At 39.7% G+C, this 12,423-nt stretch overlaps 1 protein-coding gene across 1 annotated transcript in view; it reads right to left on the bottom strand.

Annotated features, from left to right (window-relative positions):
* EXD2 (exonuclease 3'-5' domain containing 2) overlaps positions 1–12,423 on the bottom strand; it is a 56,785-nt gene that overhangs the window by 22,794 nt on the left and 21,568 nt on the right. Inside the window, exon 2 of the mRNA XM_052646543.1 lies at positions 10,849–11,231. Coding sequence (XP_052502503.1) covers positions 10,849–11,184 — 336 coding nt within the window. The 5' untranslated portion in view covers positions 11,185–11,231. The remainder of the gene's footprint in view (positions 1–10,848; positions 11,232–12,423) is intronic.

The raw sequence follows: 12,423 nt of genomic DNA, 5'->3' as shown, positions 1-12,423 counted from the left end.
TGAGTCATTAAGAACACATAATTAAGACACCTTGGTTTTATACAATGCAGTGGAGGCTTTTAAGCAGGAACTGAGGTGATCAAGCATGCATTTTTAAAAGATCACTTTGCTAACTCAATGGAGAAGGGATCGTGGGTATATAAGAGTCCAAGTAGGGAGGCCAGTCAGGAGGCATTGCAAAGGTGCAGATAAGAAATACTTGAGGCTTGGACTAGAAAGGAAATAGAGGAGATGTAAAGGTGTAGACGATGCAAAATCTATTTCAGAGCTACCATTGGTAATACTTCCTAAATGGAAGGGAAGGGTTAATAGTAAGGAAAAGGGAGGTGACTTCAGGCAAGCCTGAAGCCTAGGCCTGCAGAGGGATGCTCTTGGGAAAATGACCTTCACTTCATTCAGTCTTTATTACACTAATTATTTGCATCTGTTAAGCAAGGTTGTCTATAGCCAGAGACTCCAGAAAAAAATCAGGCAGGAGTCAGGGGTTGGAAAGATAGTTAACATCTCCATCCCCTGCCTCCAGGAGAAAGGCAATAATAGCTTCTAAAGCATGGAAGAATCCTCATTTTGTACAGGATTTATCCACAGTTGCACATCACCATGGGTAACTCGGGGGAATCTGGAAACACATACCTCTATCTGGGAGAATGCTGGATTATTTCCTGCTTTCTATAACTGCTTCTTTGAATTTCCATATATTTTGCCAATAAAGAAACTTAACATTCTATAACTGCCTATTTGTGTCTGACTTTCAATCATATCACTTCTGTTAGACAACCTGTAAGGGGGAGGATGTCTCTCTGATTTTAATCTTAAAGGTGGAGAAGACTAGGGATAATATAAGTGTGAGAAGAAAAATCAAGAGCTCTGTTAGGAACATATTAAGTCTGAGATGACTATTAGACATTCAAGGGAGGATTCAAGTAGATAGATGGATATAAAGAGCTGGAGTTCTAATGTTGAAAGTCTTCAGCTTATCATGACACTTAAAGCCACAAAATTACATGAGATCCCTTAGAAAAAGAATATAGAGGACACAAGTTAGAGATGCTGACCCACAGATATGTTTAATATGATTTTTTTGGTCTCCACATTTAAAAAACAGTGTCAGAACTTTTAAATTAGTGGAGCTCACATTTTAAAAAATCTATTATGTTAAGTTTCTTTTTAAAGAACTGGACAATCTGGCAACACTTGGCTTGAACTGCACAGCAGCTTCTTCATTTGCATAAAGCACAAATTCTCTAATTCACCATAATGTCTTCTCAACACTGAAGCCAACTGTCATTTCCCATTTATCATTGTAGCTGTAAACCACTGTTTCTCCAATACAGAGAAATGTTTCTCAGTCCATGTCCCTATCAAAACTAGGAAAATGGAAAATAGATCATAGACCTTGTGTTTAAAGAAAAAAGGAAGGGAACATATTTCTTTATGAAATTGAAAACTATTCTTATGCCTTCAAAAGTGCAAAACAATCTCTCTACATCATTCACTGACATTTCCTATCTGGACCTTGTGGGCATCTGAGTTTGAACTGGGGTGGGTACAGAAGAGACCAAGCATAAGCCATCTCAATTTTTAGATATGAGGTAGAAGGGGGATCAGAAAAGGAAAAAGAGGAAGACTAGGGGCTTTCCTGGTGGCTCAGTGGTAAAGAATCTGCCTGCCAATGCAGGAGACATGGGTTCAATCCCTAGTCCAGGAAGATTCCACATGTCTTGCAGCAGCTAAGCCCATGAACTATTGAGCCTGTGCTCTGAAGCCTGGAAGCTGCAACTACTGAGCCCATGTGCCTCAATTACTGAAGCCTATGCACTCTGGAGCCCGTGCTCCACAGCAGGAGAAGCCACCGCAATGAGAAGCCCTGCACCGCAACTAGAGAAAAGCCTGCGCAGCAGCAAAGACTCAGCACAGCCAAAAGTAAAAATAAATTAAACAAAAATTTTTTTTAAACAGAGGAAAGACCAATAAGATAGGAAATAGGGGAGTGTGATGGCATGAATGGAAAAGGTCAGTTTTCATTCCAATTCCAAAGAAAGGCAATGCCAAAGAATGCTCAAACTACTGCACAATCGCACTCATCTCACATGCTAGTGAAGTAATGCTCAAAATTCTCCAAGCCAGGCTTCAGCAATACATGAACCGTGAACTCCCTGATGTTGAAGCTGGTTTTAGAAAAGGCAGAGGAACCGGAGATCAAATTGCCAACATCCGCTGGATCATGGGAAAAGCAAGAGAGTTCCAGAAAAACATCTATTTCTGCTTTATTGACTATGCCAAAGCCTTTGACTGTATGGATCACAATAAACTGTGGAAAATTCTGAAAGAGATGGGAATACCAGACCACCTGACCTGCCTCTTGAGAAATCTGCATGCAGGTCAGGAAGCAACAGCTAGAACTGGACACGGAACAACAGACTGGTTCCAAATAGGAAAAGGAGTATGTCAAGGCTGTATATTGTCACTCTGCTTATTTAACTGCTATGCAGAGTCTATCATGAGAAACACTGGACTGGAAGAAACACAAGCTGGAATCAAGATTGCCGGGAGAAATATCAATAACCTCAGATATGCAGATGACACCACCCTTATGGCAGAAAGTGAAGAGGAACTAAAAAGCCTCTTGATGAAAGTGAAAGAGGAGAGTGAAAAAGTTGGCTTAAAGCTCAACATTCAAAAAACGAAGATCATGGCATCCGGTCCCATCACTTCATGGGAAATAGATGGGGAAACAGTGTCAGACTTTATTTTGGGGGCTCCCAAATCACTGCAGATGGTGACTGCAGCCATGAAATTAAAAGACGCTTACTCCTTGGAAGAAAAGTTATGACCAACTTAGATAGCATATTCAAAAGCAGAGACATTACTTTGCCAACTAAGGTCCGTCTAGTCAAGGCTATGGTTTTTCCAGTAGTCATGTATGGATGTGAGAGTTGGACTGTGAAGAAAGCTGAGTGCCGAAGAATTGATGCTTTTGAACTGTGGTGTTGGAGAAGACTCTTGAGAGCCCCTTGGACTGCAAGGAGATCCAACCAGTCCATTCTGAAGGAGATCAGCCCTGGGATTTCTTTGGAAAGAATGATGCTAAAGCTGAAACTCCAGTACTTTGGCCACCTCATGCGAAGAGTTGACTCATTGGAAAAGACTTTGATGCTGGGACGGATTGGCGGCAGGAGGAGAAGGGGACGACAGAGGATGAGATGGCTGGATGGCATCACTGACTCGATGGACATGAGTCTGAGTGAACTCCGGGAGTTGGTGATGGACAGGGAGGCCTGGCGTGCTGAGATTCATGGGGTCACAAAAAGTCGGACATGACTGAGCAACTGAACTGAACTGAACTGATGGCATGAAAGCCAGAGACAATGTCTCGTGCAGGAATTACACAGATGCTCTGGAGAGCTAGCATAACATGAGTCCAAATAAGTGTCCACTGAATTGGAAAACAAGAAAGCCATCAACTTCATCACTTTCAGTGCAGCAGTATGATAGGATGTCAGATTAGAGTAGGTTGACGAATAGACGGAGAATAGCAAATTATACTCAGGCAAGTAGAAGAAAAGAAATAATGAACAGCGCAAATTGGTGTAATAGAACACAAACAAACAATAAAGACCAACAACGCCAGAGCTGATTTTTTGAAAAGACTAATAACATTGATAAACACATGGAAGGAGTAATCAAGAAAAAAGAGAGAAGCAAATAAGCAATGTCAAAAATGCAAAAGGAGCCATCCTTACATATCCCTCTGATAGGGAAAAAAAATTGTTAGAGGATATTATAAATAAGTATACGTCTGTAATTTAAAATTTTGAAAAAAAAAGACAGATTTAGATGAAAAATATAATTTATCAAAATAGACATGAAGAAATAGGAAATATGAATAGCCTCCAAACTATCTTAATATTGTATTCATAATTCAGAAACCTCCTTTAAAAGAAAATTCCAGATGGTTTCACCAGTAGATTTTAATCAAACATTTAAGGAAAAAAGAATTGACACTCTTACACAAACTTTTCCAGAGAACACAAAAATAATGAACAGCCCTAACCTATTGTATGAAGCCAGCCTCATACTTTAGTCAAAATCCGACAAGGAAAAAAAAAAAATCTGACTAGGTCATTTCTAGAAAGTAGAATTATAAGCCAGTATCACTCATGAATATAGATTTTCTTAAAAACACTAGCAAAATGAAATCAGCAACAATGTATAAGGAGAATAAGACATCATGACCAAGTTGGGTTTATTCCAGGAATTTAAAAATTAATGTATTTCATCACAACAACAGACTAACAGAGAAAAACCACATACTCATCTCAAGAAATGCAGAAGAGGCACTTGATAAAATTCAACAACTATTCATGATTTTAAAAAAGCTTAAAAAAAATTAAAAAAAAACTTAAAAAGCTGAAATATAATTGATTTATAAAATTGTTAGTTTCAGGTGTAGGGCAAAGTGATTCAGTTGTACATATATTTCAGATTAATTTCCATTATAGGTTATTACAAGATATATAATAAACCTTTGTTGTTTATCTATTTTATGTATAACAGTTTATATCTGTTAATCCTACACTTTTAATTTATCCCTCCTCCACCCACTTTTCCCTTTGTTAAACAGAAAATGGATTTGTTTTCTATGTCTGTGAATCTATTTCTGTTTTGTATATAGATTCATTTGTATCATATTAGATGATATCCTAGAATATCTGTCTTTGTCTGACTTGGTATCCTCTGGATCCATCTATATTGCTCCAACAACATTTCATTCTTCCAAAAAAAAAAAAAAAAACCTCTAGTGAATTCCCTGGTAGTCTGGCAATTAGGACTCCATGCTTTCACTGCCAAGAGTCTGAGTTCACTTCCTGGTTAGGGAACTAAGATCACATAAGCGACTAGAAAAACAAAACAACATAAAAGCGCTTAAGAATCAAGAGTAGAAACTTCCCCGGTGGTCCCATGGTTAAGCCTCTGTGCTCCCAATGCAAGGGACCAGGTTTGATCCTTGGTCAGGGAACTAGATCTCATATGCTGCAAGGAAGATCCTGAGTGCTACAACTAAGACCCAGCACAGCCAAATAAGTTAAAAAGAAAAAGAAACCAAGAATAGAATTGAATATATTTAATCTGTAAACAGGGCTTCCCTGGTGGCTCAGAGGTTAAAGCGTCTGCCTCCAATGCGGGGGACCCAGGTTCAATCCCTGGATCGGGAAGATCCCCTGGAGAAGGAAATGGTAACCCACTCCAGTATTCTTGCCTGGAGAATCCCATGGACGGAGGAGCCTGGTAGCCCACGGGGTCGCAAAGAGTCGGACACAACTGAGCGACTTCACTCACTCACTCACTCACTCAATCTGTAAACAAACCTTACTACAGATAACATTTGTTGTCTTCAGTTGCTAAGTCATATCCGACTATTTGCGACCCCATGGACTGCAGAATGCCAGGCTTCCCTGTCCTTCACTATCTCCCAGAGTTTGCCCAGACTAATATCCATTGAGTCGATGATGCTATGCAACCAACATACTCAATGTGAAAATGTTGAAAGCTGTCATTCTACGATAGGGAATGAATCAAGGATGCCTACTATCACCACTCATACTGAGTACTCTATTATGATCCTGGCCAGAACAGTAAGGCAGGAAAAAAAATACAAAGTGTAAGGACTGGAAAGAAAATTCTCTCTTCACAGATGACATAACAGTTTACACAGAAATCCAAAAGAATCTACAAGTAATTAGAATTAATAAGTGGGTTTAGTTAAGTTCTTTAATAAAATGACATTTCTATCTATCAGAAACAACATCTTTTAATATTTCACTTGTAATAGAATTTATTAAATCTCATAAAACTACAAATACATTACTAAGAGAAGTTAATGATCTAAATAAATATTTTTATATTAGAAAACTCAATATTAGAATAAGGTCATTTCCTCATAAACTGATCTATTAGATCCTGCAATCAAAACATCAAGAATTTTTCTTTGGTAGAACTTAAAAAGTCGATTCTAAAATATTTAAGGAAATGCAAAGGACCGAGAATATCCAAGACCTTCTGGGAAAATAACAAGATAGAAAGTCTTGCTGGGACTTCCTTGGAGGTCCAGTGGTTAAGACTCTGTGCTTCCACTGCAGGGGGGCACAGGTTCAATCTCTGGTCAGAGAACTTAAGGTCAGGCCAAAAAAAAAGAGGAAGTTTTGCTGTCACATCTATCAAGAGTCATTATGAAGCAACCATAACCAAGACAGTTTGTGACCACCCGTGGAAGAATAGAAAATTAGATTACTAGAGTGTCCAGAAATAGATCAACTCATATACAGATGCCTGTTTTATAGTAAAGTAGCATTGCACAGCAGTGAGAAAAATTTTTATCTTTTCAACCAATGGTGCTAGGACAACTGAATATCCATGAGGGTAAAAAATGAAACTCAACTATACCTCACATCATACACACACACACACACACACACACACACACACACACACACTCAATTCCAGATAGAGTATAAAATCTAAATATGCAAGGTTAAAACTATAAAACTCCAAGAAAATAATATAGGAGAGTATACTCATGACTAGAGAGACAAGGTAAGGCTTGTCATACAGCACTATGTAGATTTTCTGATCATCAAGCTTCAAAAGAATGTAAAGGCAATCCATAGAATGGGGGAAGACATTTACAACACATTTAACTCACAAAGGGTTCGTAACTATAATATAAAAGAACGCCTATAAATCAGTAAGAAAAAGAAAACTTGATTAAATAAAAAAAGGAGGGAAATGACTTAAACAGGTACTCCATTAAAAAAAGATATCCAAATGATCAATAGAAAGTTTTTAAAAAGATGCTCACTCTCAGAGCTAATCAGGGATATGCAAATTAAAACCACAATGAAATATGACTACACATCCATTAGAAGAGCTAAAATTTTAAAATCTGACAGTACCAGATGTGGACAAGGATATTGGACAAAGGCAATTTTCATACAGTCTTAGTGAGAAGTTAAATTTTTAGAACCACTTCTGAAAATGGCTGAAAACAACGGGTACATTCATTACTACGGATGAGGGTAAACTAGTTAAAACCATCTTGGAATACAATTTAGCATTATTTATAAGAGTTAAAGATATACATAAAACTCCAAGACCCAGGACTCCACTCATAAATACTGTACACCCAATAATAAGTGCATTTGTTCACTTCAGCATTCTTCGTAACAGCCCCAAACCGTGAACAACCCAAAAGTTCATCAACATTAAAATGGATGAATAAATCATGATACATTCACACAATGGACATATGGTAATGAAATCACAGTCACACACAACATGGGTAAACATTACAAGCATAATGTTGGAACAAAGGAAGCCAGACACAAAATACATACTAGATATTTTCATTTACATTAAATTTTAAAAGCAGACAAAACTTAACTATAGTGTCTAGGGATTCATGTTTAAGTAGTAAAAGTGTAAAGAAAGACAAGAAAGTAAATACCATAAAATCAAGATAATAGTAACCCTGGTGGGGGGGACAATGATTACAAGGGGCCACAAGGGGAGCTTCTGGGGTGCTAGTAAATACTGTTTCTTGACCTAGTTTCCAGTTACACACTGTTCTCTTTAGATAAACTATCTAGCTATTATATTAATATTTTTGTTTCAGGCACTTTTCTTGATGTGTTTTATTTCACAATAAAAAAAAAAGGTTTAAAAAAAGATTCAAGGGGTAAGTTAAATAGCAGATTAGACAAAATGAAAGAAATAAAAAGAGAACTGAAAAATAGACCTGAAGAAATTGTGCAGAATAAATCCAGAGATTAAGACATGTTTAATATAAAAGAGATTACAAGACATGTCAGAGAGCAAAAGAGTTCAGAATATAGCTGGTCAAATTTCAACAAGAAAGAAGAGGTGAAAGAGGAGGGGTGAGAAGAGAAAGAAGAGAAGAAAAAACAGGGAAGGCAACCTTCAAAGAGAATTCAGAACTGATGTACAACACCAGTCACTATATCCAGATATCTCTCTGAATCCCAAGCAGGAAATACAGAAAGATGACAACACTTAATCTCTCTTAGATTATTAGTGAATCTTCAGAATCAGCAATTCAAAAAGAAGATCTTAAAAGTATCTACAAAAAATCTGAGTACGTATAAAGAATCAACATTTAGACAAACAGTTACTTGCAACAGCAACAATGGAAGCCAGAAGACAGTGGAAAGTGACCTTGAAACTGATAAGCTGCTAAACTAGAATTTTGTATCCAGTGAAAATATCTTCAAAGATCAAAAGCAAAATAAGGACATTTTCAGAACAATGGGGTTCCTTGATGGCACAGACAGTAAAGAATCCACCTGCAATGCAAGAGACCCAGGTTCAATCCCTGGGTCTGAAGATCCCTCGGAGAAGGGAATGGCAACCCACTCCAATATTCTTGCCTGGAGAATCCCAAGTTCAGAGGAGCCTAGGCGGGCTACAGTCTATGGGGTCTCAAAGAGTCAGATACGACTGAGCAACTAATACTTTCACAGAATAATAATTAATTTACTATCAATGAGCCCTCAAAAAGTGAACTTCTAAACGACAGACTTAAAGAGGATGATGCCAGAAAGTTCTGAGATACAAGGAAAGATGAGCAAAGAAAAAGGTAAACACTGGTAAATCTAAACAAATACTGACTGTATAAAACAAGGACAAAAATAATAACTAAGCAAATATACAAAAGCAAACAAAAGAGAAAGGGAATCAGAGATGGAAGAATGGAAAGGAGGATGGATGAAGGTTTTTCTGTGGCAGCAATCAGGGAAATGCAATCACACCCGAAGGGAGGTGCGGCATCAGCGGAAGTTCAATACACTGAAAGCTAAAATGAAGGGGGTTTTGGATTATTTGCCACTTTAACTTACTCTGCTATAGTAAACATATCACTATTAAATCAATAGCTGCTACTAACTATTCACTTCATCCTACCCTATTGTTTCTGCAGTTATACTTCATTTGGTTGGAATAATCAAGGTGTTTGACAAATGAGATTTTTCCTAATCTACTAAAGCTCAATGTTTACTAATGCTTTCTTCTACTGCTGTTGGTGTAAACATTTCTAAAATAACATAGAAATATGTTAATATTTCTAAAATGACATAATTCTTATACACAATCAACTAAAAATCGCCAATCCTTTCCTGATGGCGCAAGGTCACTGACATAAACTACTACTCAACTATTGCTGATATAAAGAAATACCCTCAGTCGCTCTGTAAGGCCTTGTGTGAATACTAAGCTTTCCCCACAGCATCAGGTGTTCTCTTCTTGGTCATCACTCTATTGGCATCTTTAGTTCCTCCTACCAACCTGTGATCTGATTTGGTGGCAGCTATTACTTCCCTGGTGGCTCAGACGGTAAAGTGTCTGTGTACAATGTGGGAGACCTGGGTTCGATCCCTGGGTCAGAAAGATCCCCTGGAGAAGGAAATGGCAATCCACTCCAGTACTACTGCCTTGCAAATCCCATGGACAGAGGAGCCAGGTAGGCTACAGTCCATGGGGTCGCAAAGGGTTGGACACGACTGAGCAACTTCACATTCTGCTTGGGGCCTCCTTTGATTACATTTCCTGGCTCCTAAAACTGTATTCCAGATATCCAGAACACAGAGATAACAGAATCTTGGCAAGGTATTATGCTGAATTAATAAGAGATGTGGAAAATTCTTAAAGAGATGGGAATACCAGACCACCTGACCTGCCTCCTGAGAAATCTGTATGCAGGTCAGGAAGCAGCAGTTAGAACTGGACATGGAACAACAGACTGGTTCCAAATAGGAAAAGGAGTACATCAAGGCTGTACATTGTCACCCTGCTTATTAAACTTCTATGCAGAGTACATCATGAGAAATGCTGGGCTGGAGGAAGCACAAGCTGGAATCGCTGGAATCAAGATTGCCAGGAAAAATATCAATAACCTCAGATATGATGATGGCACCACCCTTACGATAGAAAGGGAAGAACTAAAGAGCCTCTTGATGAAAGTGAAAGTAGAGAGTGAAAAAGTTGGCTTTAAGCTCAACATTCAAAAAACTAAGGTCATGGCATCTGATCCCATCACTTCATGGCAAATAGATGGGAAACTGGAAACAGTGACAGATTTTATTTTGGGGGGCTCCAGAATCAATGAAGATGGTGACTGCAGCCATGAAATTAAAAGATGCTTACTCCTTGGAAGAAAAGTTATGACCAACCTAGACAGCATACTAAAAAGCAGAGACATCACTTTGCCAACAAAGGTCCGTCTAGTCAAGGCTATGGTTTTTCCAGTAGTCATGTATGGATGTGAGAGTTGGACTGTGAAGAAAGCTGAGTGCAGAAGAATTGATGCTTTTGAACTGTGGTGTTGGAGAAGACTCTTGAGAGTCCCTTGGACTGCAAGGAGATCCAACCAGTCCATCCTAAAGGAAATCAGTCCTAAAGATTCATTAGAAGGACTGATGTTGAAGCTGAAACTCCAATACTTTGGCCACCTGATGTGAAGAGCTGACTCATTTTTGAAAAGACCCTGATGCTTGGAGGGATTGGGGGCAGGAGGAGAAGGGGATGACAGAGGATGAGATGGTTGGATGGCATCACTGACTCAATAGACATAAGTCTGAGTAAACTCCAGGAGTTGGAGATGGACAGGGAGGCCTGGCGTTTTGTCCATGGGGTCTCAAAGAGTCGGACATGACTAAGCGACTGAACTGAACTGAATTAAGAACAAGCTAATTCTCCTTTAATCTTATCTTCTATTTGACTACTCAAGATCTCTGGAAAAGCAGAAAATACTTGTTTCAGTTTTGCTTTTTAACTTACCCACTCACAGTCGATTCCAAGCACTGGAAAATCTTGTATCTCACTCCTGAGTGAGGGCTCAATTTGATCCCACTCTGCCTCCTGAGACACAGTCATCACCTTTGCTCCGAGGATCCTCTCTTCCCATGAGGCTCTGGGGGCAATGGAGTGCGGCTGGTCCTCTCCTGGAGCAGGCAGCTCTCTCCCGCCTGGCACTTGCTGCTGCTGCGACAGCCGCCGCCGGGTCACCAGGCTCGATTTACTCCTCCGGCGCTGGAAGCCCTTCCATAGGACAAACCCTCCGACAGCCACACCAAGAAGGGTGGTCACTGTCAAGGCCACTAAGTGTTTAGACATCTTCAACTTTCCTGCTGTTTAGGAAAGCATATCACTAACCCCACAATCTGCAAAACAAATGGCAACACTATATTTACAAACAGAATTTGAAGCTACACGGAAACAAGTACCCCCTCCACCCCGCAAAAAAATAAAAAGTTCCATTCACAATCCATGTAACCACAAACTTAAACAATGGCTACAAATTTCCACGTGAAACAGTGGTATTTTAATTCTTCCCCTCTTTGGTATGTCTTGTACTCTACTTCTGGGCTTCCCAGATGGCTCAGTGGTAAAGAATCCATCTGTCATTGCAGGAAAATGCAGGAGACGAGGGTTCAATCCCTGGGTAGGGAAGATAAGCTGGAGAAGGAAATGGCAACCCACTCTAGTATTCTTACCCGGAGAATCCCATGCACAGAGGAGCCTGGAGGGCTACAGCCCACAGCGTCACAAAGGACTGAGCGACTGAGCACATATGCACATACTCGTACCTGTATCTCCATCCTCATCCAAGGAAAAAACCCTGCCCTCTATCAGTCGCCCAGGGCTCTCTTAATCCTACAAAATCAAAATAGAAAAACCTAGACTCTTCCTTCCACTTGTTGATGTAATGTGAGTAAATTTTAGTTAATGGGTCTTCCTTGGGGTGTTTGTGCTTAAACCCTCAATTTCTAACAGTTGAACAGAAACATCTGCTTTGCAATTTGAAAAATCTAATCACCAGCGAGTTGGTGGGGAGACTTTTACTTTTTAGAAGGTGTGAGCTGTAGGGGATGGAACACACAGGCCTGAGTAAAGGTGGACTTTCTGTTGTTTCAGAAGTTCTCAGTAGTTCTCCCATAGAAACACACTCAATTACCGAGGTTAAACGAGGGCAATGCAAAAGAGAAGACAGACTAGAAATGAAAAAGAGCAGAACTTAGAGAGCCAAGCTGCTAAGTCGCTTCAGTCGTGTTCGACTCTGTGGGACCCCAGAGATGGCAGCCCTCCAGGCATCCCCGTCCCTGGGATTCTCCAGGCAAGAACACTGGAGTGAGTTGCCATTGCCTTCTCCAATGCATGAAAGTGAAAAGTGAAAGTGAAGTCGCTCAGTCGTGTCCAACTCCTAGGGACCCCATGGACTGCAGCCCACCAGGCTCTTCCGTCCATGGGATTTTTCCAGGCAAGAGTACTGGAGTCAGGTGCCATTGCCTTCTCTGTGAGAGCGAAGAGGGGGCTGCAATTTGAAATGTTCACAAGGTCAAAACAGGATAACAT

The sequence above is a fragment of the Budorcas taxicolor genome, chromosome 10 (assembly GCF_023091745.1).
Source record: "Budorcas taxicolor isolate Tak-1 chromosome 10, Takin1.1, whole genome shotgun sequence".
Classification (NCBI taxonomy): domain Eukaryota; kingdom Metazoa; phylum Chordata; class Mammalia; order Artiodactyla; family Bovidae; genus Budorcas; species Budorcas taxicolor.
This window is presented reverse-complemented; position numbering and strand designations above follow the sequence as displayed.